The sequence below is a fragment of the Cupressus sempervirens genome, chromosome 10 (genome assembly GCF_028749045.1).
Source record: "Cupressus sempervirens isolate cs-2001-9-10 chromosome 10, ASM2874904v1, whole genome shotgun sequence".
Classification (NCBI taxonomy): Eukaryota; Viridiplantae; Streptophyta; class Pinopsida; order Cupressales; family Cupressaceae; genus Cupressus; species Cupressus sempervirens.
In genome coordinates this window covers 52,483,058-52,509,815 of record NC_143127.1, presented here as the reverse complement: position 1 = coordinate 52,509,815, position 26,758 = coordinate 52,483,058, and the positions used below count along the sequence as shown (strand labels likewise).

Below are 26,758 nucleotides of genomic sequence, written 5' to 3'. Positions count from 1 at the left end.
AAGGAATCTTAGAAGTAAAACTGAAATTTGGTTTGTGAACTTACTTGGAATGATGAATCTCCTTGATGGTATTTGTTCCTCGTAGCTCTAAGCAAGCACGCCTTTGCTGTCCTTGAACACTGAATAAAGCCAGCAATCTTGATCATTGACAAATAATAAGTTTTGGAGATAGGGAGTGTTCAGTATTTCTGTTTGCAGGTTAATTTTTAAGTTCTCTTTTAATGTTTTAGTATTTTATTTAAAAAAAATGTTTGTATATATATATATTTTTGTAATCAATTGCATTCAGGTTTGTTTGGGTACGCCCAAGTCACGTAGGGAATGATTGGGTGGCTTAAAAACCTTTGACTATGTCTTTAGGTTGCTAGGGTGGGCTTGGGGTGAACTAGAATGGAACTTCCTAGAACCAAACCCAAATCTATTTCGATTGAGTGCAGGGGCTAAGATTGTGAAACTTGTCAACATAATTTATAACCAACTGTCTGCAGATATGCTTTCCTAGCCCGAAGCTTGGTGTTCCAAACATCCCATAGATTATTCTCCCTCTAACCTCAACCCCTAGGCCCTTATTATGAGGCACCACTAGGATGCTCTCATGGGATGCCATCCTTGGTATGGTTTTGGGGATGCCTTGGATTTCATTGACTATCCTTGTAACATCAAGACATTCCAAACAGTTAGAAAGAGCTAGCTAAATAAATTAAAAAGTCAAATTTATTTCAATGATCAACTCTTTGACATGCATCTTGATCAACTCTTTGACATGCATCTTGTTATACAAGAGCAATAATATAGATGTTGTCCTGCATTTTGTCACCACCAAACATAGGTGACAGTATGAGACTTTTTCAACTTAGTTTCACATTTCTTTGAGATAATTCATTATTTAATTGGCCAACATCGATCAACCAATCGACCCAATTTGCATAATGAATCCTTCTCCCGAAGGCTTTTGTCAAGTCCTTTTCGTTTTTCATTTTATTAAGCCTATGCTTGATTTTTGGAGCCTTCAACATCCTTTCTTGTGTTTTTGAGTGTGTTTAGTTGCATTTAGTCTTTTTGTTTCGCCCAATCTCTTGCTTTCGGTTTGCCCTTCAATTCCATATATCTTAGGGCTTAATCAGACTTAGTAGTCAAAAGATATGACCATTTAAGTGCCCAAAAAATGGACTCTCCAGGCACAATCACATATTTAAAATATCATGTTATATTTGAATGTTTACGTTTGATTTTGAAAATTATAACATAAATTGACTTCATGTTATGTTTTCAAGTTACTTTATCACTTTAGTGACTATAGTGCACTTTATGTTATATTTTCATGTTGAGTTGTTTTTTAATTTTTCACTTAAGCGACTTTATCACTATATAGTTCTAATTTAATGTTGAGTTTTACTTTATGTTTTATTTTAAAACATTTAAGTTAAATAATACTTTTTGAATAATATGTGCATATGATATATAAATTATATAGTGTAAATATTATTTTTGACCCAATTAAGTGATATTAACTCAAAAATCAACCAGACATGTGCTTAATTGGTCACTTTAGTTGTGCAAACTCAATAACACGTCTTTTACATGTTTACATGCAAATACATTCCTAGACTCCCATTTTTGGCTTGAACATGCATATTTTTAATATCTAATGGACTTCCTAGAGTCCACTTCACATGAAAACTCTCCTTTCGATGTAAATTACTTTACATGTAATAGCATCTCGAGAGTCTGATTTGCACTAGGTATGCAATTTATGTACTTAGGCAAATACAAAGTGAGGTTATAAAACATGTAAATGCATTCCTAGAGTCTGATTTACATGTAAAAGATGTTTCTAGCCAAGGCAGCACATGCAAATGCCCTTCTAGAGTGCGATTTGCACTAAAACATGTAAATGCTAAGTTTTTAAAACATGCAATAACCTTCCAAGAGTTCGATTTACATGGAAATGGCCTTGTACATGCTAGGCGGTACATGTAATGTCTCCTCTAGAGTGCGATTTGCACATAGACAGGAAAATAACATATGCAATGGCCCATTGAGAGTGCGATTTGCACTATAACATGCATTTTAAACTTAATGCAAATATGTCAAGTTTCTTCTCGAGTGCGATTTGTACTTCCAACCATCACATGAATGCATTATTTACGTGTAAAAGCATCTATAGGGTATGAGTTTACTATTCCAACTCATGCAAATGCATTTGAGGAACTCATTTTTGCATCACAAAGTCAAAATATTTCAAATACATGCATTTTTAGGGCACGTTTTAAACCAAAAATGTCCATAAATTTGGATATTTATCCACGTTTTTTCTTTGGGGGGCCATGTTTTTGCATTCTAATGAATGAATATGTATTTGGGGAACTTTTTTTTGTATTCCTAAGCAAAAGACAACCTCTATATATGCATTTCAAAGCCATGTTTTTTTTATAAATGCCCAGAAATCTGCATTTTGGAGCCATGAAATCCATGTTTCCAGTCACGTTTTTGCATTTGGAGGCGCTATAAATGCATTTCCAGCTCAAACAAACCAACAACAAGGCTACATTTTTTGTATTTGGATGCTTGCTTTGATATTGGAGAATCATGTTTTTGCCTCATTCTTGCAAAAACGACCCATGCATGAGCATTAAGATGGCACATTTTTTATTAAAAATGCCTCAAGATCATTGTACATATAAAACTGTTTTGCATTTTGAAGGTTTTTGTGACTTACATTTCACCATTACATGCAAAAATGGCAAAGATTTGCATTTGCAACATTGAAAGGGTCAAAGGATATTGAGTTGTTGTATGCAAATACACTTGGAGAGTTCCATTTTGGAGAAGAGTATGTCATTTCAACTTCTCTTTCTTCCACATTTGGCTCTTTGAGCTCCAAGTAAGTAGAAGATTTCAACTTTGCTTGTCTATTCTTACTTTGCTATTATATTGCATGTAGTTTTGGCTCATCTTTGTCCATTTGTCCGAAGGCATGCCATGTGTTTTGCAATTTTCCTTTAAATAAGTTGGAATCTTCTCATTACAAAAACTTGAAAATCCTCGAAACTCCAAAAATGAAATTGCATGTAGAAGGACATTTTGAAGTTTGTCAAAGTTTGAGTCAAAGAAAGAGTTATGTTTTTGTTTTGCAAGTGCATCCACATCCTTTCACCTTTCATCTTTCCATGTCAATGCATATTCCGTATGTTTTCCAACACATGCAATTACATTCTCTGAACCAGATTACATGTGTACCTGAAGTAAATATCACATGTAATTGCCTCCAGAGAACCCAGTTTTGGTAAAAGGTCACACTTAAGTTGCCATTTGCACACATCCATAATTTGAACACTCATCCCTCATGGATTCGTCATTGTAAACTCAAATCACTAAATTTTCATGGATCCAATCTCATTGGAAGATCTTTCATCTTCATGTTGCGGCGCACTCTTCAAGATGTTGGGTGGATATTTTTCAACTGACAATTTTGAGTAAATTCTAGTCAAAAATAGGATGACCAGCCACAGCGTGTGAGACAGAGTCTCTCTCACCTTAAAGGAAAGGCTCCTGCTTCTCACCATTCCTTGGATTAACTCAAGTTAAGCAAGAAGTTGAGAGATTTTGAAAGGGTATTACCAATATTTTTTCCTCTTAACTTTAAGAAAAAAATCCACTCGTGGAGCAAGTAATGGGCAAGATGAAACTTTTAACTACACTTCTATCTAAAGTTGTAAATGGCAATATCGATAAACCAACACTAACTCAAAGGCTAGTTGAAAGTTTACCAGTTTGGCTCTAAGTCCAGTCTTAATCTATGCTATAAGAATAACCTCTACCATTGGGGCACAAAGACTTCTAGAAATAGGGATTTCTAACTATTTTTCATGAATTTGAGATGGTAATACACGCTACAGTTAAAGCGCCTAGTCTATGTATCACCACAATCGCTCCTAGTTAAAGCTTCAGCTCCAATTGCTTCTTAACTCACCATGCTCTATTAATGAACACACTATATAACATTAATCAAAGATAATGTAATGTCCCCCACTTAGGCAGTTTGGGAGGTATGTTGTCGTTAGCCCATTCTTGTATGGTCCCGAGGGCTAACCAGGACTTCAAAAGGGATTCTGAGGTTATTTGGCCTAGTCAAATTTAATTACAGGCCAAACGGAGTTCGTTTGTTAGGTTGTCAGGAAGACTTACTATTTTTAGTAAGCTAATAGGGGGATGCAGTGCCTTCAATTTTCAGTGATAGGATGAGATGCGTTTTGTCGGGCTCTTTCTAATGAGCTATTATATGTGAGATTTCGAGTTTATTTGGTATATTATTTTAATGTTTGAAGTTACAACGGTAAAGTGACTATTTAAATTAAATATTATAATGTTTCATAAAGTCACTTTATAAAAATCAAGAATCCCCCTTTTGAGTACATACATGGACTTTGTAAAAAAAAAAAAAGAAGTAATATTAAAAGTCATGTATTATCCCACACTGGCAAGACGGAAGCATGGAGCAAGTGAGGAAGGGATTAAAAGGAAGAGGATAGCTCTCATTTATTCAGGCTTGGAAATATCAAAGAAATTGGAGAATTTTCTGGAGATTATATCTCAATAGTTTGAAGGACGAAATCCCTTCAAGCTGGAAATCTTGACGCCATTGAAAGATATGGTCTTGAGATTCAACATGGTAGCAGTCTGAAAAAAACAGATACGAAAAAGCAGCCCGAAAAAAGCGGAACCGAAAAAGCAGGCGAAAAAAGCAATCCGTAAAAGCAGTTCAAAAAGTGGAACCGAAAAAGCAGGCTGAAAAAGCGGGTACGAAAAAGTAGGCCGAAAAAGCAGTTCGAAAAAAGCAAAGCAGAAGGGGCAGCATAGAAGGAAATTATTTCAGCCATCTACAACCAGGGTCTTTGTTAGTATTGTTTTTAAGGTGTTATAAGCTTTCAGCTGTAAGTGTGCATTATACCAGCATTATCATTTTGTAATCCATGTAAATGCCAAAGTCTTGGCCATATTTCATGAGCATTGTAATTTTCATTGCAATTAAGAAGATAATAGTTGCTAGTGTCATTTAAGCAATTTAATATCATTATTTATCAGCTAGTTATTTTGCATACCAACTGTTTGTAAAAATGCCAGTTGGCTGTAGGTGTTCATTTCTCATGCTTAGATCATATATATGCACTGAATATTGTCAAAATTAGTAGCACACTCATGTTAGGTCATTTGTGTAGTCCATTGTAGTCTTCTAGCACAAGATTTTCATTGATGCAAATTGTAAAAAGGTCATTTGAAGCTAGCTGAAATACTATATCAGTCATACGTCCCTTGCATGTGAATTGTTTGATGAAATTCCTTGAGCTTTCATTAGCATTTTTTGACGGCAGATTTGAGGAGGATTATTACAGTGGTATCAGAGCTATAAGTCCTGCCATCCTGTGGAGGTCTTATAGGGAATTTGGAACAGGCAGATAGAGGGAGGGTGTTTGACGAAATGTCAAAACACTAAAATCAGAGCATTTATGTTTGAGCATGCGACAGAGGCCTTATAATTTCCGCAATACCAGAGCAAGACAAAATAGGATTTCAGACCTGCAGAGAAAACAGTCTAGTTCATCCGTGCAGGTGGACATAGAATCCAGTGATACAGACATAGAGGAGATATTCTTCGATCAAGGCGACAATATGGGAGACAGGAATGCTCGGGATCCTGGAGAGGAAAGATTCTTACAGTTATTAGAGACCTTGGCATAGGGACAACGATTAGCAGAATAGAGGGCACAGGAACAAAATCAGAGAATGGAGCTTATGATGCAGATGATGGCTCATCAAATGGGGTTGAATGCTAACATGGGTGGAGGAAATAATCAAAATGGTAACAATCAGAATGGGAACACTCAGGATGGGACACATAATGGAGGTGAACAAGTTGGGAACAATTTCGGTCATGCACCCCAGCAAGCTAGGATCGTGAGTTCAAGGCCCATGATTCCCACATTTCCTCCTAGAGCCCCAGAGCAACCCGTACCAGAGCCCCAGATCACTGATATACAAGACCAGTTGAGAAGAGATTGGGAAGCCGGAGGTCTAGATTTTACTGCTGCAATTACCTTTAGGGAGTATATGGATGTTTGGATGAAACATATGCCACGTGGACATGACAAGAACCAGAGCTATGAGCTACGGAAGAAAGTAGGGAAACTTCAGTTACCATATTATGATGGCTCGGGGAAGTCTACTGCCATCCAAAGAGATATAAAGATGAAATAGAAAAGGCAATCAAGGAGTTGATTGACATGAGGCACATACGACCAAGCAAGAGTCCTTTCGCTTCTTCAGTAGTATTGGTGAAGAAGAAGGATGGTACAATGAGGATGTGCATTGATTATAGGGAACTAAACAAGAAGACAATCAAGAACCGATACCCTATTCCGCGCATTGATGAGCTTATTGATGAATTGCACGGTGCCTGCTACTTCTCTAAGATTGATTTGAGATCCGGCTACCACCAAATACGGGTTAGAGAGGTGGATGTGGAGAAGATAGCTTTTAGATGCCACTATGGACATTTTGAGTTCTTAGTCATGCCCTTTGGGTTGACTAATGCCCCCTCCACTTTCTAGTCCTTTATGAATAGAGTATTCAGAGATCAGTTGAGGAAGTTTGTGTTGATTTTTTTTGATGATATACTGATATACAGCCGTACTTGGGAGGAACATTGGAAGCATATTGATGCAGTGCTGAACATTCTAGAGAGGGAGTCATTATATGCCAAGATGAGTAAATGCGAGTTCGGGATGACAGAGTTGCTCTATCTAGGGCATATTATTAGTGCAGGAAGTGTTCGGGTTGACCCAGACAAGATCAGGGCCATTCTGGATTGGCCACCGCCAAGCAACATTTCGCAACTCAAGGGATTTTTGGGCTTTGCGGGTTCTACGCAGATTTGTGAAGGGATTTTCACAGATAGCAGCACCACTTACAGATTTGACACGGAGAGACAGTTTCAAGTGGTCAGAGAAGGCTCAAGAATGTTTTGACAGGTTCAAGGAGCTGATGAGTACATGCCCTAGTTTAGCCATTTTAGATTTCACCAGGCCTTTTGAGCTGCAGTGTGATGCCTCAGGAGAGGGCGTAGGAGCTGTCCTCATGCAGGACAAACATCCCATCGCATATGAGAGCAGGAAATTATGAGGTGGTGAGAGAACTTACAGCATCTATGACAAATAAATGCTAGCAATCATGCACGCGCTAGCTAAGTTCAGGCAATACTTAGTAGGGAGCTGATTCACAGTAAAAACAGATCATAACAGCTTGAAACATTTCCTTGGATAGAAGGATCTCAATGACAGGCAACAAAAATGGGTGAGTAAGTTACAGGCTTATGATTTTTACATAGTCTATGTCAAAGGGAAGAAAAATATCGTCGCAGATGCTTTATCCAGAAGGCCTCATTTGCTTGCTGTTGGGATAGTCATGGACGATTGGAGAGAGTTGATCTTGGCAGAGTATGACAAGGATAGTTGGGCATCTAGTGATATTGAAGGAACTATTCAGGATAGTCGATACACTGTTGTAAATGATTTGATCATCTACAAGGAAAGGATTTATTTATTACCCGGGTCTACTATGAAGCAGAAGATTCTGAGGGCATTTCATGATTTACCATTGGCAGGACATCCTGGATTCTTTAAGACATATCGGCAGGTGAGAGAGCGCTTCACTTGGAAAGGACTCAAAACAGAGGTGCTTCAGTTTGTTAGGGAGCGCCCAGTATGTCAGCAGAACAATCAGGAACATTCCTTTCCAGGTGGTTTACTATAGCCTCTACCCATACCAAAGAAGAAGTGGGATAGCATTTCCATGGATTTCATTACAGGCCTCCCCATGGTACAAGGTCGAGATTGTATTTTTGTTGTGGTAGACAGATTGACGAAATTTGCACATTTCTTTGCGATTTCGTCCACATATTCAGCAGTACATACAGCAGAGCTATTCTTTTGAGAGGTATTTAGATTACATGGGATGCCACGAAACATAGTCAGTGACAGGGATAGTAGGTTTATGAGCCACTTTTGGCAAGAGTTGATCAGGTTGTGTGGAACAGAGCTAACTCCGAGTACCAGTTACCACCCCTAAACTGATGGGCAGACAGAGATAGTGAAGAAATGGGTTGAGGGGTACCTTTGAAACTACATTGCAGGAGAGCAGAAGGCTTGGGTGAAGTGGCTGCATCTAGGGGAGTACTGCTATAATACCTCTTTCCATATGTCTATTCAAATGTCCCCTTTCATGGCACTGTACGGGTATGATGCTCCTAATTTTTTGGATTTTTTATTTGGGGACAGTAGGGTGCCTAAGGCCAAGGATATATTGCAAGAGTGTCAAGACATTATGCAGTTATTTGGGGACAGTAGGGTGCCTAAAGCCAAGGATATATTGCAGGAGTGTCAGGACATTATGCGATCCTTGAAGGAAAATTTGCAAAGGGCACAAAATCAGCAGAAGCAATATGCTGATCAGCACAGGGTTGAGAGATCTTTCGAGGTAGGAGACATGGTGTACCTCGTGTTACAGCCGTATAGACAGTCCTCTCTCAAAAGGAGTGGAGCAGAGAAATTGAAACCACGCTACTATGGACCATTCAAAGTAATCAGGAGAGTGGATGAGGTAGCTTATGAGTTGGAGCTGCCTGCAGACAGTAAAGTACATAACGTGTTCCATGTGTCACGCCTTAAGAAGGCATTGGGGCATAATGTGGTGCGTTTAGTAGTATTGCCACCTCTCGATGATGAGAGAAAACTTATCTTGATTCCTGAGGCCATACATGACTCCAGGGAGAGGGTGCTTCGTAGGCGGACTAGCAGGGAGTACCTAGTGAAGTGGAGGAACCTACCAGTTGAGGATGCGACATGGGAGGCAGAGGAGATTATTCAGCATCCTGAGTTGAGATTGCTTGGGGACAAGCAATTTCAAGAGGGGCGGACTGTAATGTCCCCCACTTAGCCAGTTTGGGAGGTATGTTGTCGTTAGCCCATTCTTGTATGGTCTCGAGGGCTAACTAGGACTTCAAAAGGGATCCTGAGGTTATTTGGCCTAGTCAAATTTAATTACAGGCCAAACGTAGTTCGTTTTTTGGGTTGTCAGGAAGACTTACTATTTTTAGTAAGCCAATAGGGGGATGCAGTGCCTTCAATTTTCAGTGACAAGATGAGATGCGTTTTGTTGGGCTCTTTCTAATGAGCTATTATATGCGGGATTTCGAGTTTATTTGGTATATTATTTTAATGTTTGAAGTTACAACTGTAAAGTGACTATTTAAATTAAATATTATAATGTTTCATAAAGTCACTTTATAAAAATCAAGAGTCCCCCTTTTGAGTACATACATGGACTTTGTAAAAAGAAAAAAAGAAGTAATATTAAAAGTCATGTATTATCCCACATTGGCAAGATGGAAGCGTAGAGCAAGTGAGGAAGGGATTAAAAGGAAGAGGATAGCTCTCATTTATTCAGGCTTGGAAATATCAAAAAAATTAGAGAATTTTCTGGAGATTATATCTCAATAGTTTGAAGGACGAAATCCCTTCAAGCTGGAAATCTTGACGCCATTGAAAGATATGGTCTTGAGATTCAACATGGTAGCAGTCTGAAAAAAGCAGATACGAAAAAGCAGCTCGAAAAAAGCGGAACCGAAAAAGTAGGCGGAAAAAGCAATTCGTAAAAGCAGTTCAAAAAGCGGAACCGAAAAAGTAGGCTGAAAAAGCGGGTATGAAAAAGCAGGCCGGAAAAGCAGTTCGAAAAAAGCAAAGCAGAAGGGGCAGCATAGAAGGAAATTATTTCAGTCATCTACAACCAGGTTCTTTGTTAGTATTGTTTTTAGGGTGTTATAAGCTTTCAGCTGTAAGTGTGCATTATACCATCATTATCATTTTGTAATCCATGTAAATGCCAAAGTCTTGGCCATATTTCATGAGCATTGTAATTTTCATTGCAATTAAGAAGATAATAGTTGCTGGTGTCATTTAAGCAATTTAATATCATTATTTATCAGCTAGTTAGTTTGCATACCAACTGTTTGTAAAAATGCCAGTTGGCTGTAGGTGTTCATTTCTCATGCTTAGATCATATATATGCACTGAATATTGTCAAAATTAGTAGCACACTCATGTTAGGTCATTTGTGTAGTCCATTGTAGTCTTCTAGCACAAGATTTTCATTGATGCAAATTGTAAAAAGGTCATTTGAAGCTAGCTGAAATACTATATCAGTCATACGTCCCTTGCATGTGAATTGTTTGATGAAATTCCTTGAGCTTTCATCAGCATTTTTTGAGGGCAGATTTGAGGAGGGTTATTACAGATAATAGGCACACATTACAATCGAAGCTTCTAATTTGCTTTATCACAATTGCTTCTAGTCATAGCTTCGAATCCAATTGCTTCTTTTATTCACTTTTCTCCCAAATTCGTACTACACAATCAAATGTGGTAGAGTTTTATTGCATACAACAAAAGATGAGTTTTACAATGAGGGGGCACTCGTTTATATAGGAAAAGGAGTTGAGAAAAATGAGGAAAAAGTGGGAGCAACTCAATGAACTTTGACCCGGTCTGACTAATGAGAGAAATTATTGGATTACATGTCATAAGGAGTTGTAAATCGTATTACATGTAGTTGCACAATTTCATGCAATACATTCTCTCCAACTACAAATATCTCCTACCTTTCAATTGATAAGGGGCTTTCTAATGAATGGTTCATAAAGCACAACACTTGGTGAAGGTTTTGCCAATTGGTTTGCAAGCAGAGTGGGTTTAACCATGGAGGAAACTTCGTAGGTGAGCGTGCTCAAGCTGAAGTAGTACTGGGATGGGTGACCTATTGGGAAGTTTCGGTGCTTCACCTCTGTGAGCATCACCTAGATCTAATAAGTGCTAAGTGTTCCATTCATTCTTATGAGATATGGGTTTGGTGAACCACTACTCATGAAATATGGGTCAATGAGTTTGACTCAAAAATCACATAGTTAAATCTTGATAGCAAAATCATATTTTGACTTGCTGTGGAAATATCTCCTACTTACCAATTGATGAGCTTAAGGGACTTTCTAATGAATGGTTCATAAGGCACAACACTTGGTGAAGGTTTTGCAAATGGGGTTGCAAGCAGAGTGAGTTTAACCATGGAGGAAACTCCGTAGTTAAGCGCGCTCGAGTTGGAGTAGTTCTAGGATGGGTGACCTCCCGAGAAGTCCCAATGCTTTACCTCTGCGAGCATCACCTAGATCCAATAAGTGCTATGTGTTCCCTTCATTCTCATGAGATATGGGTTTGGTGAACCACTACTCATGAAATATGGGTCAATGAGTTTGACTCAAAAATCACACAGTTAAATTCTGATAGCAATATCTAATTTGACTTCCTGTGGACTCCTACTTATCAACAACAAGAAAGTTAAAGCTGCTGATTCTGAATGAATCAACCGTGTAGATTGTCGGCAAAGGCCTTGTCCTTGATGATGCAATCCCGAATGATTATAGGATTGGGAGTTCGTATATTTGGTGCCATTGCATTCACCTTGATAATCAAGGTGTTGTGTCTTTTGATAGCCTCTGACTCTCTTTGATGAATTGTTCGTTGTTATTTGAAAACTTGATGTGATTAATCTTTTTCTTGTTTAAGTTGTCATGAATTCTCCTTTGTAGATTGGCACAAATTGGAGTCTGACACTTTGAAAACCTTGTCGATGGTGTTCGAATGTAAGCTTGAAACAACTTTCTATTAGCACCTTTAACTCTTTTTTTTTAAAAGCAAAATGCTTGGTGCATTCCCACACGAACTTTGGTTTTCGTACAACCATTGGGAAAATGGAGACCAAATGCATTATTGCTTCTTTGGATCCAAAGCATATCTTCTTGATGGGATGCCATCTGTTCTTTGAGGAAATTCTGACATATCTCGAAGAGTACACGGGAATATGAAGATGAGAACATCTTCCAATGAGATTCAATCCTTGAGAATTTTGTGATTATGTTATAATGACGAATACATGAAGGATGAGTGTTTGAAACTTTGAAGTATGGATTAGATACTTATGAAACACATATGATGACTGGAAATGAACCAAAAAGCATATGTATTTGGGCGAAAGAGGTCAAAATTGGACACTCAAGGGTGGATTGCATGTGGAAAAAGATATACTTTTGTGGATATGGCCAAGAATGCAAGTTGGGATGCATATGGATGTGTGCAAATGGAAAATTTTGTGTTTAAAGAGTGATGTTCTACATAAGTTAGATTCTTTAGATGCAACTACATGTAAAGTGATTTATATGTAATCCAGACTTGATATAATCATGCAATGAGGTTCGAAGAATGAGATTACGTGTAAACACATATGAAGGATGAGATTACATGTAAATGCGGATTGTTATATCCCCAAATTTGAATATAATAATTAAATTAAATTAATTAATTAACTGGTCCTAGAATTTAAATAATATAATAAAAGGACCTTTAATTAATTAAATATGGGCTCAAGTTATTATTTGTATTTGTGGTTCCGATTGATTTAATATATCTCAGACCTATTTTTATTTTAGTTTTCGTTAGTAAGTTTTCTCGTTGACTATCTTTGTACAACCTTGGAAAGGTTTTCCCTGACGGGTATTTAAGCATGACTTGTATGTAGTTGTAGGTATGCATTCTGATTATTTATTTGGTACTGTGAATTCCCATTGGGATTCTCTGTTGTTCGCCATTTTGGAAGTGAAAGATCTTCCCTACTTGGCTTATTCGGTTTCAATGGGATTCAACCCTCACCCTATTCTACTGCATGTAATACTTCGCTTGGATCTATCAAATTAGAGCACCATCTTGTTGCAAATATTAATTGAAGGAGATTCGTGTTCAATGTCCATTCTTTTTTGGTTTACTGATGAATTTGGATCTATAAATTTATGGTTGCATAACTCAGCATTCCTCCTTTATTTGTACACCATCCATCCCCCACATCACGAAGTGCATCTTCCATACTGCAACCGTACGACTTGGATAGCTCCGTAACTGTATTGTTGCTATCATACTGTATGGCTTGTCTTCTCCCCACACCGTACGACCATTGCATCTCCATCTTGTATGACCATAGTGACATTCCAAAATACGACCACCACACTACCGTACAACCTCCAAGGGAGAACCGTACAACCTTCAGTCATCCATTGTACGGTCACTTACACTACCATACGACCTTCAAGAGAACATTGTACCACCTTCAGGCCTACATCGTACGGCCATACACTACCATATGACCATCAAGATAATACTGTACTACCTAAAGCACTAGCCACTTGAAGCACTAAGGGAGAACTACCTGAAGCACTAAAGGAGAACTACTTGAAGCACTAGCCAACCGAAACACTGGCCACCTGAAGCACTAACCCGAAGCATTGACTTGAAGCACTGACCAAAGCACTGACCTGAAGCACTGATTGAAGCAGTGACCTGAAGCACTAACCTGAAGCATTGACCTGAAGCATTGGCCACCCAAAGCACTAAGGGAGAACTACCGGAAGCACTGGCCACCCGACGCACTGAAGGAGAACTACTTGAAGCACTGGCCACTCAAAGCACTGACTTGAAGCACTGGCTACCTGAAGCACTGACCACCTGAAGCATTGGCCACCCGAAACACTGAGGCATACTACTTGGAGCAGGCAACAAGACTACTTGAAGCACACAACAAGACTACCTAAAGCATACTACGAGACTTCATAAGGAAACTCTAGAATGGAACATTACATAGATGGAGGATGGAATTACATGTAATTTGGAATGAAGAGTGAGATTACATGTAAGTGTGGATGGAGAGTGGGATTACATGTAATCGCATATGAAGGATGAGATTTCAAAGTGCTATGGCATGGAGAGTGGAATTACATGTAGTTGCTCTTGGAATGTAATTGCATATGAAAGTAATGGATGCAATGTGCCTTGGTCATATATGATGGAAATGGAATGAAATGATGCATTTGCATGACATGGTGGAAAGTGGAGTGAAGTGAAAAGTGCTCAAGTTCTTGGGAAAGAACTTGCAATTCCTTCCAAAAGTAGGAAAACAAAAGAACAAGAAAACAAGCACAAAACAAACATGTACCTTTGGTTTTAGACTCAAACATGTCAAAGGCAAGTTACTTTAAAGTGCAAATTCGAATTTGGAGTTTGGGGAAAACTCAGAAGTATGAAAATGATAGTTTTCATCATATTGAAAGGAAAAAAACACTTTTCATGGCATATATATCAACAAGTGTGCAACACTAAGCTAAAATATGCAATGGAATAGCAAGATAAGCACAAATTAATGAGCAAGATTGAAAATGTCCACTTGGAGATCAATGAGCCAAAATAGCAAGATTTATAGACTTGATTACGAATTCTTCTGCAAATCCAGATTTTCATAAACTATTTGACTTTCTCCATTCTTGCAAGTAATGAACATTCAATGGTCGGATTTGGCATGAGAATGCCAAAAACGTGGTCAAAGATCACCAATAATGTAACGTTTTTAGCAAAAACTCAAATAAAGCGTTTTTGCTTTTAGAATGCAAAAACATGTTCATGAATGTTATTGATATGGATTCAAACTCCAATAAGATCCATCTTTGGCCAAAAATGTGCTGCAAAACTCTCAAATTCTGGGCGTTTTTGTAAAAATGTGATCCATAGAGGGCATGAAATGAAGCATTTTTGACCTCTGAAGGCAAAAACATGTTCTTCAATAGTAAATATATGGATCAAAACCTCAAAACGACTTCTATTTGAGAGAAAACGTGATCAAAATTGCCCCAAATCTGGGCACTTTTCACCAAAACGTGGCTCACAAATGCAAAAATCTGGGTCATTTTTGACTCGGATATGCAAAATCATGACGCCCAAATGCATGTGCATGCATTAAAACTCAAAACACCCCCCTCTATGATGGATTTCAAGCCTTTATATGGGTAGATCTAAGCATTTTTGATGAAAAACGTGTTCTTGGAGGAAGAAAACATGAAGTTTTTTGCCCTTGAATCTTCAAATTCGGATTCACCTTTTGCAAATGCATAAAATGCATGCAAAACACATTCTTTAGGAGAGATCACATGTTTTAAAATACATGTGTTTGATCTTTTCATGCAAAATGTACTCTAGGAGAGTGATTGCACATTTTGCATAACATGTTTGAAGGCAAAACACATTCTCCTAGCCTCATTATATATTTTCAAACTTTCTTTTTGGAGTTTAGATGAAAAATGCACTCTAGGAGGGTGATTGCATATTTTAAAATATGCAAAACTCACTCTAGGATGATCATTACACATTTAAAAAACATGTAAAATGCCTTTTTAGTGCAAAACGCATTCTTGGAGGATGATTGCATGTTTTAAAAACTCAAATATGCAAGTCTGACTCTAGAAGGCCTATTGCATATTTTAAGTTACATGTACATACATGCCTTTAGTTAAAAAAACGCATTCTCTAGGAGCATATGTATATTTTACATGCAAATGGGTTAAAAGCAAAGTAATGAGACTTGGACCCGGCCCGAACTTGGCAAGGGTAACTCAATTCGTGACCTGGCTCAGATTCGCTTGTGACTTGGCAAAGTGACAAAACCCTTGAAATTTAGAGATTTTTTAAGATTTAAATAAATCCCATGCACCCATTATTGAATAAAGCTTAAAGACACAATAACATCATGAAATAGAAGGTAATTTGATCATGTACATAATATACATTGATTACATAAGTACAAAGGTAAATTTTAGATGTATTAAGAAAATTTTAAAAGCAAAAATTAAAAATCAGATGAGTCAAATGAGTCAATCTAGTCAGGTAGGCGTCAGCCGAGTCGGGCAAGTCAGCCTAGTTGACCCGACGAGTTAGGGTCTCGGGTCATTTTGACCCGATTGAGGTAACTTGACTTGCCGACTCAGAGGACTCGCTTGACTTGCAACAAGTCTCGTTACTCTGGTTAAAAAACATGTTTGCACAACTTAAATGATCAATTAAGCACATGTTTAATTGATTTTTGAAGAAATATCACTTAATTGTGTCAAATAATATTTACACTATATAGTTTAATAAAAATGTGCAAATATCATTCAAAAGTAATATTTACTTAGATGTTTTAAATTAAAACATAAAATAAATCATATTATATAGTTAATAAAGTTAAGTGAAAAATTTAAAAAGCAACTCTAACATGAAAATATGACATCAAGTGCACTATAATCACTTAAGTGATAACGTAACTTAAAATAACATAACATAAAGTGGATTTATGTTATATTTTTCAAAAAGCGAATGTCAACTTTAAAATATAACATGGTATTTTAAATTATACAGGTGTGTCTGGAGAGTCCACCTTTTGGATATTAAAATAATCATATTGTTTGACTGCCAAGTCCGATTGAGCTCTAGTATAGACCAAATCGAAGGGAAAATCGAAGGCAATGATTTGAGGAAAACCAAAAGACCAAAAGTTAACAAACACACTCAAAAATAAGAAAAAAGACATCGAAGGCTTCAAAAATCAAGCATAGGCTCAACAAATAGAAAAACTAAAAAGACTTGACAAAAGCCTTCAATAAAATGATTCATTACATCAATTGGTTGATCAATGTTATCCAATTAAATAATGAACTAACTCAGAGAAATGCGAACCAAAGTTGGAAAAGTTTCGTACTGTTACCTACATTTTGTGGTGACAAAATGTAGGACAGCACAAGATATGTCAGAATTTCTTCAAAGAACAGAGACATCATGTCAAGAAGACATGCTTTGGTTCTAACGAAGCAATTATTCATTTGATCTCCATTTTCCCAATGATTGTTTGAGAACCTCATTTTGTGTGGGAATGTGCCAAACACTTTGCTTAAAAAAAGAGAGAGTTAAAGGTGTTGATGAAAAGTTATTCCAAGTTTACATCCGGACACCATCGATAAGGTTTTCAAAGTGTCAAAGACTCCAGAATCTGCCAATCTACAAAAGAGAATGCAATGGTGCAGAATACAGGAATCCTCGATCTTGCGATCATCACGAAGTACAAGGCTTTTGCTGATAGTCTACAGGATTGATTCATTTAGAATCAACAATTTCAACATTTTGTTCAAGTGTTTTCCAGCTTTGTACATGTAGAAGATCAATCGCATGTAATCCATTCACATATAAGTCAAACACATGCAATGCAATCGCATGTAATTCGACTACATGTCCTTCAGAAATGTAATCAAATAATTCTTCTTTCCTAGTTATACTGGGTCAAAGTGGTTGAGTTGCTGCCACTTTTTCCTCCTTTTGCTCACTTCTTTTCCCTATATAAGGAGTGCCCCCCTCATTGTAAAAATCATCTTTTATTTTGCATGCAAGAAAGCTCTGCCAAACTTGTGCAAGCATAACCTTGATTGTGTAGTACAAATTTGGGAGAAAAGTGAATAAAAAGAAGCAATTGGATTCGAAGCTTTGATTGGAAGCAATTGTGATAGTACAAATTGCAAGCTTTGATTGTGATTTGTGTTTATTGTCTTTGATTCATGTTTTATTGTATGTTTAAATAATAGAGCATAGTGAGTTAAAAAACAATCAGAGCCGAAGCTTTGATTGGGAGCGGTTGTGGTAATACATACACTAGAAACTTTGACTGTAGCTTGTGTTACCATTTCAAATTTTCCTACTTTTGGAAGTCTTTGCACTGTAATGGTGGTGATTTTTCTTTTAAATTAGACAAACAAGACTTAGAGTGAAACATGTACGCTTTCAATCAGCCTTTGAGTTGGTGTTAGTTTATCGGTATCACCATTTCCTGCTATCAGATATAAGTGTTGTTTAAAGATTTAATCTTGCCCATTACTTGCTTCATGGGTAAGTGGATTTTTTATTGAAAGAAAAGAGGAAAGAATATTGGTAACACCCCTTAGAAAATTTCTCAACTTCTTGCTTACCTTTTGTTGATCCAAGGAATGGTGAGAAGGGGGAGCCTTCCCTTTAATGTAGGAGAGACTTAGTCTAATACATTGTGGCTGGTCCTACCAATTTTGCAACTGGATTTTCACAAAACTTTTAATTGCAAAATATCCACCCAACAATAGACACAAAGGAATTACAAGTTAGAAGCAAGGAATAAATAATATTTCTGGAAATCAGTGCTAAACTACTAATCTAAGAGGAGTTTAATTATCCTTCATTGTAATTTAATCCATCTCAGGCAGACCTTGTATTGGCTCATATTTATTTTTTAGTAGATAAAATTTAAATTCTCAGTTTTTGAAATTGCAGCTGCTATCATGTAGGTGGTGTTTTCTCGACATGTAAAATTATGTGATCATCAGCTAGGTACAATGAGGGCTAGGTGGACCATTCATGCTCATGAGAGAGCTGTTTGAAATGTGTCAACGAGCTTGACTCGAAAATGATGCAGTTGAATTCTGATAAAAATTACATAGTTGCAACCTCTTTTAGTTTCTCTATATTCTTTTTGGTACTTTTCATTCAGTCATATTTTCAAATTCAATTGTTAATTACGTAATATATTAAAAGCCTTTCTCCCAGCATCCTCTCCCTAAATTTGAGTAAAAAGATTTTGCCCATTTGTTGCAGGGTCCTCTCAAACTTGAATCTCAGAGATGTACTGCTTATAAGTTTATAACAGTTTCAAGCAGTTGGACCGTCTTTGAACACTGGGTTTACAAGATGAAGTCTCATTGGCCATATGTTTGTTTGAATGTCTCCATGCGCATCATGTAAAAGAGGCTGATGCTAATTTAGGAAGAATATACAGAGTCTTCTAAACTGACAGTTCTTTAGCCAGCAGTTAGTGGCATGAATAGTTTGTCATAAATGTTCTTATAGTCTATAGGAGCAGATGGACTATAGTTTCACTTGTTGGTATATTCGGGAAAATTTTGTAGTAAAATAAAAATTTGTAGTAAATTTACCAGTTGGAGATTTTTTTTTTGCCAGTGAAGAAATTTTGTTTGAGTAAAATAAATTTCAATTAAGTCTGATCAGAGTATACAGCTACCATACAACTGAGATCTATCAATAATTTTAGTCCTTTTTTTCCATTATTAGATGCATAAATGAATGTGAACTGAAGGCATATTTTGTAGTAGGGCAATATGTTTCTTGTATAATATTCATCAATAGATATTATGAATGAATTATATTTAAAATTTGGCAGTTTTTAGTTTTCAAATTGGAGCATGAAATTTGTCTCAGTAAAGAATTCTTTGGTTGCCAGGTCTCTTTATTACATTTGGCTGACATCACAGAAAAAGGCGTAACTTTCCAGGTATGCACTAGTTCTGGATTTGAGAATTTTTGAAACTAAAAGATAAGCATAATGTGTGCCTTTATGGCGGGTTGTTGAGGTTTTTTTCAGGTAGACATGGAGTTTAATATTGTTTTTCTGTGATATTACTTATTTGTAATTTGTCTAATATTCAATGGAAGATGATGTTCTTTCTCATCAAGATGAAATAATATTTTTGGTAAGTATGGTTACATATTGCTATAGGGCCTAGGCTTTTGTTCTATAGAGTGGAAGGAAAAATAGGACTGACTGGGTTATCCCAATTGTTAGTAAGTCTAAATTTATCAACTTTCCAGCACAATACCATGGATGCCTTGAATTTGGACTGTTTTGGGGAAGGGATGTGTTGCTTGTCATTAATATGGCATATAATCATATCCATCTGTCATTTGAGCCAATATTGAGCCAATGGTGTTTTTTTGTTTTTTGGTTCCTATTGTTTATTTAAACCAACACATGGAAATACTGTTTAATTAGAGAGAAAATATGCATCTAAAATCTCATGCCGCATGTAAACAAGAAGACTGCTCTTCTTTCATTTTCATGTGAAATTTGGAGATATGCAGCTCTCTTCCTCAAGTTACAAATTGTGAAGGATTTGACCGAATGAAAGCATATAGTAATGGCTTACGATGCATCATGTCATAGTCTCTTTCATATGTGTTACACGTTGTCGCACAGGTGAAGGCTATGACAACAAATAATACAGTATTAATCTCGGTCTTAGGATAAGGCATAAAATTTTAATTCCAAAGTTACGTTTTCTTTGTTTTGTTAGCTATAATTTAGCGCATTACACTAGTTGTTTAAGAAGGTCAGGAATGCTGTGAGATTGATACAACTTACCATAAAAAGAAACTAATGGATGACTTCTGGTTTGTTTATGTGTAATTTTAAAGTTTTGTATTTGTAATCATCCAGCGCTCACTTGACATTTAGATTAGAATCAGCATATGGCTCTGATATGATTATATTTATACACCTTGTCAGTTCTATGAATTAATATTGCTCAATAAAACTGACATGATCATTTGTCAAATGCCAGTCACCAGTGGATGGTAAACCGATGCTTCTTACACCTGAAGAGTCTATTCATATTCAAGTGAGTCCGAAGAGTAATATTTATTTAATTTCTTAGATCCTCAATTTGTTTTGGCAAAGAAGACATTTAATGTTTCTAGACTAGAATAAATTGGAAAGCATAATTGTAAGCACTCTTTTTGTAGGGTATCCACTTTGGATTGCAGATATCTTGTATAATATTCATATAATGAAATGTGTTGTCAAAGTGAAGTATATTGTCATCTTTGAGAATGTAGGTGACACAAAGTCGACACAATGTGACTTTGCTTTCTTAATGTTAGGAAGAGTTAATTTGTTAATTGTGGATACTCCATTCTTCCTACTTTTGTCATTATGCTCTTATGCCATTTGTATTTGAGAGCTTGTCTTGTTTTCTGATGCGTTTATGTAAAATGCATCCAATTATATTCCTTATCATTCAAATTTTGTTTGAATTTACATGTGATGTGGAGCAAATTTGATGTTCCCTTTTGTTTTACTAGTAAAATGGTGGTTTTACTTTTTATATTGTAAACTTGTTTTGCTAGGTTCACCTATATGGACACAAATATTGTAAGAAAATAGTTATGATATGGTTTTGTGTATGTTAGGAGGAGTTAGTTTGTTAACTTGTGGATACTTTGTCTGTCGTTGGTAGAAATTGTGTATCAGCCGACGGGTCCCTTTGGAAAGGTTCTTGTTATGTAGCCGATGGGTCCCTTCGGGAAGGTTCTTGTTATGTAGCGACATGTTGTATGTGGCCGACGGACCCTTTTGGGAAGGTTCTTCGGAAAGTATTTATACCCCCTTCAGGAAGCACTGTATTCATCAGATCTTATCAAGCATAATGTAATGTCTTTGGCACATGCGAATAATAATAAGAAGTTTTGCTATTCATATCTATTGTCTGTATGCATTAATCCGTTTACCCAGTACGGTAAAACATTGTCCTTCCTACTTTTGTCATTGTGCTCTTATGCCAATTGTAGTTGATATATTGTCTTGTTTGCTGATGGTTAATGTCACAAACACCACATTATATTCCGAGTCATTCAATTTTTGTTTGAATTTGCATATGTGATGTGGAACAAATTTGATGTTACTTTTGCTTTACATGTAAAACTGTTGGTTTGTATATTGTAAACCTATGTTACTAGGCTCACCTATATAGGCCCACAGATTGCAAAGAAACAGTTATTATATGGTTTTATGTCTGAAACATCCGTGTCTTCACTCAAAATTCAGCCTGGGATCCTGAAAGAGGGCTTCTGTTCAATGGATCTTTGTAAACACTGGTTCATGCCATCATCAAATTTGAAGACGTGGAGGAGATATATTACAAAATAATATAACTTAAAAATGTTTCCAGAGTGCATTGAAGATGAAGTGGTTTTTACATATTTCTGGAGTTTTATCTTTGATGGCCATCTCTAAGGCTTCAGACGAATTTTACCGAGTCAACCATGACTGGATGACAATATTTTGGTCATCATGTATATACTTTTATCAATATGGAATAACATACATTCATATTGTGATCTATTGTAGATTATCTACCCCATCGAATGAATTAACAGTTCCACTCCATTAATCATGATTTTTAAATTTGAATATAGGAAGATTGATCTCAAGTTCTTCGTTATGAAAAAGAAAATGCGTTCTATGTTTCTTATTGAATTTGCATTTCATTACCTTAATACGGCCTACATAGTGCTGTTTTCTCAACCTGTGCTATTTAAATCTAAAGCTATCTCCAAATATATTTTTCTCATTTTTCTGTTTGTCTTACCTCCAACCTATGCTATAGATTATTTCAATCAGTTCATTGAGCTAGTAGTATGGTAGTAACAAGCATTACTGCACTGTTGGATTATTTTGAAATTCTTTACTTTGCTGGTTTATTAGATCAATCATTGAAGACCACTTTCATTAGATTATTTTATGAAGCCAGTTTAGTGATGCAGTTTATGTAATAGTGCAGAATAAAATTGGAGCTGACATAATCATGGCTCTTGATGATGTTGTGAAAACTACTATAACTGGACCTAGAGTTGAGGAGGCAATGTACCGCACACTTAGATGGATTGATCGATGCATAGCTGGTAATTTTGCTTTTTAAGAAAAATATCTGTGAATGGAGGTTGAATGAAAATAGCTACTTCAATGAAGTGATTATACATGTCTGCTTTTGTTCAAATAACAGTTCTATAGTTTTAGTTATACAATTTAAGTTTGCTGTTTGATATGTGCAATTTTTGACTGTCCATAATTTTTCAATAATTCAGTCTACCACAGTCATCAGTTCTCTACACAACGTGGGCCTCATATTGATATTAAGGAGTAACAAGGCATACAATGAGATCATTATCATACTGTAAAGGTACTGCATCTTATCTCAGAGGCATATCAGATTATACCCCTCTATAAGAGCATACAGTCTTGGGCTGTTCCCAGGTCATTTATGTTCTTGAAAGAAAAGATCAATAGATGGCATGTAATTTAATTCTATACCAGACTAACTGCATGCAAAATCATTCAATCGATTTTGATCATAAAATCTATCAGACCAAAAAGCTTAAGAACATTTAGAGATCATACATTCATGGATTAAAATCCGACTGGCAAGGTTCCAAATATATTTAAATCTTTCATTCATAGTTAGCTCAATTGCAGGGCTTCATATTCATAAAATTAGAATGAAATAAAATGCATGAGAAATATACGACTTGGCACACTGCTAGTGCAAGGAGGTGCATTTAATTCTCAACTGCTGGTTACAAATTGTTAGAGGCTAGTCTTGAATGGCTCCCAAGAAAAAAAATGTATTTCAATCTTTATTGTCATTAAGAAAAGAAGAATGTCGAACTTAGAATGTCTGAGTATGTATCCTTTTTTCCTCTCGAGAAATGCATTATTTAAAATTATAATGCCATGCAGGAGGAGTTATGTGCTTGGGCGTCTTGAAAGGTGGCGTATGAGTTACAATCTTGGTTTGTAAATGCAAAATCGAAAAATAAGAGACTGGTGGACTCTAAGAAATAATTTAATTGTTATAAGATGGAAATAATAAATTACTTCTTATGTTCGACTATAATGATACTTATATTATTTACATATATTTGTATGTGTTACTTACACATATACACACATACACGTAATATTCCAAATATACATATTGTTATGCATACTATGTATTTTAAATATACATATACATACACATATATATATCACATTTGAATACACGCATACATACATATACATGTATGTAACATTTACAAATGTATGTAAGCACCATTGGTACCATTATACTAAAACATGTCTGGCACTACAAGAAGGATTTGAGATCAAGCCAATTCTCAAAGGTAACAATTGTTTTTAATTTGTTTTAATGTTCAAGAGAATATTTATATTTCTATACATCTTTTAAATTTGACAGCTTAGTTAGCTCATGGTGACACTTGGTATACCCTTGTTAACCTAGCCCATTTTCCCATGGCCATGGTGGTTAGGACTCATACCTGTTGGCTCAGTGGTAGGTTGGTGCCCTTTTGCCCTATTCCCTCTTGGACAATGTGTTCCCCCCTTTGCCACACTCCTACAAGAAGAAATTTATCATGGTAAAAGCATATATCATTTGTAATAACTAATAACCCTCTCAACCTGTTAAACACTGATTCCCTTTACTAATCAATAGTTAAGCATTTTATCAAACACTTGGCAATCACATGCTATTTCTTTCTCATGCTAAAGGATATAATTAAGTTTGCTTTTGACTGAATTAGTTAACTGCTTGTATATTTCCAGACATCCATCATTTACATTTTCATTTCTTTGCACAAATAAATCTACTAGCTAACGCAAGATACCAATTTAATGCTGAAACAACAAACTGAAATTGCTTTGCCCATTCACTGTTGGTTCGCAGGCATTTACACATTACAATTCATTTTAATAAAAAACTTAGAACCTGGAATGATGTACACAGTAAACCATGAGCTTCACCACAAATTGCAACTCTGGAATGTGCCGTTACAGCAGTCCCAAAGATGTCAAAATGGCAATTATCTGCAACAAATGCAAAAACTGAATACGCTATAAAAAATATAGATGCCAAAGATGTATTTGTCTCTGTAATAAATGCCGCCTGTGCAACAGGATGCCTACCCAGAATGCAATGCCAATCAATGCTCAAAAGTGCAGGTTCGAAATCACCAAAATGGCCCTTGATATTACAGTTCGAACTGGGTTGTGAAACCTCTTCTAATACCACCAAATTACAATGCCAAAGGCAGGGATAGAGGCGTTTGTGACCAAATTGCGTACACTGAATTTGCAGAGGAAGAATCATGCAAGCTCCCCAATTCACAGCTAGCAATGCAATCATCAAATTACTGTACCAATTTGCATAATTACAGTCCATGCCTCTAGATCAAGAATGGGCATGCAGCTGCTATAACTCAATGCTTAATGGATAGTTGCAGACTCACACCTACAACAGATGTGTAAATCACCAAATTCTACAGTAAGACCATATTTCCTCAGTAACAAAAATCACAGTGAGAAGAAACAACACCACTCAAATCATAGGCCCAAACAACTCAGAAGAAACAACCAATCTCCACTATACTTCAGCAGTGGATAAGAAATCCTCAGAAGAAACCCTTATACCTCAGCAAGGGCACAAATCCACAGATTCAGACTTGTCACAAAGACAACAAAAGAAAATAGTTAATCAAATAATTAGATGCCTTTCCTTTCACAATGAGCCCATATTTATAATTTCCACAAACCACTTGTTTCCCAAACGAAACTGCTCTCAAGAAGCTTCACCAACACAACATTGATTAGAAACTTCCATTAGATTCTTTTAATGAATAACAATTCCTTGCCCTTTTGTATTTAGTACTTGGCTTATAACTAATTAAAATAAATGGTCCGTTCTATGATGACTCAACCCTAAGTGAAATTGCAAAGTTAAGTTATAACTTTATAATAAGCCATTTAATGATTTAACAATAATTTGGCCACTAAAAATATAATAACTCCCAAAATACTAATCATTTAAGTATTTCGTTTGAAATAGGGGTCCCACCTATTACTTTTCCATGTAACCAAATGCACTTTCCAAAAATAGAAAGGGTTCATCTCAATCAACACCTGACTTACCACAAATAGTAAGTACACAAAACTAAGCTCAATTAAAGTCCAATCTAAGACAAATGAAAACCAACTTGTAACTCAGTAAATTGTGGAGAAGACAAGACCCTCCCAAGCCAAGCCACTACCTCAGAAGACCCTCTATCTACAATAATTAGCCTTCGAGGATCACAATAATAGGCTAATCTTTGAAACTTTGATGGTGACAAGAATGGGGACATTAACGTCTGAAATAGGGGTCACACTTATTATTTCTCCATGCAATCATATGCAATTTCCAAAAATAGAAAGGGTCCATCTCTATCAATACCCGACTTACCAAAACTAGTAAGTACACAAAACTAAGCTCAAACAAAGTCTAATCTAAGACAAATGAAGAACAACCTATAACTTACTAAATTGTGGAGATGACAAGACCCTCTGAAGCCAAGACATTGCCTCAGGAGACCCTTTACCCACAATAATTAGCCTACGAGGATCACAATAATAGGCTAATCTCTAAGACTCTGATGTTATGTGCGTATGGGTCTGCCCCCTGTGTACATCATGAGAAAGTGATGACTTTTAGATGATTATCACTTGTCTTTGCTAAGGTTAATGGAAGGTGATGATCTTACAATTTCTTAATCTTCTATTATGATGGATATCTTATGATGTCTAAGCAGATTATGATAGATTAAATTTTTGCATGGTGGATTAATTTCCTTAAACATGCCATGAATATAATGTTCCTATAGTAGGTATTATTGAGGATACGTGTGCACATACCTTATGCACATTTTGAGTATTTGGTGAATATCACACAACTTGATATTTTGAGGCCATTACACCTGATATCATGAGATGATATCTAATGGTGAATATCTTCTGATCAAGGATATTCTTAAAAATACCATTCTTGAAAAGTTTTGTACTGATAAGTAGGAAATAATTTCCACAGCAAGTCAAATTGTGATAATGCTATCAGGATTTAATTGTGCGATTTTTGAGTCAAACTCATTGACCCATGTTTCATGAGTAGTGATTCAACATGAATCCATCTCTCATGAGAATAAATGGAACACTTAGCACTCATTGGATCCAGGTGATGCTCACAGAGGTGAAGGACCGGGACTTCTCGGGAGGTCACCCATCCCAGTACTACTCCAGCCTGAGCGCGCTTAACTACGGAGTTTCCTCCATTGTTAAACCCAAAGGTTGT

At 36.3% G+C, this 26,758-nt stretch overlaps 1 protein-coding gene across 3 annotated transcripts in view; it reads left to right on the top strand.

Moving 5' to 3' along the window:
* LOC149532518 (uncharacterized) overlaps window positions 1–26,758 on the top strand; it is a 304,531-nt gene that overhangs the window by 167,081 nt on the left and 110,692 nt on the right. For all 3 annotated transcript variants that reach the window (XM_089803165.1, XM_089803166.1, XM_089803167.1), the window contains 3 exons: window positions 19,267–19,317; window positions 20,384–20,440; window positions 22,382–22,502. In XM_089803165.1, the coding sequence (XP_089659291.1) occupies window positions 19,267–19,317; window positions 20,384–20,440; window positions 22,382–22,502 (229 nt within the window). The remainder of the gene's footprint in view (window positions 1–19,266; window positions 19,318–20,383; window positions 20,441–22,381; window positions 22,503–26,758) is intronic.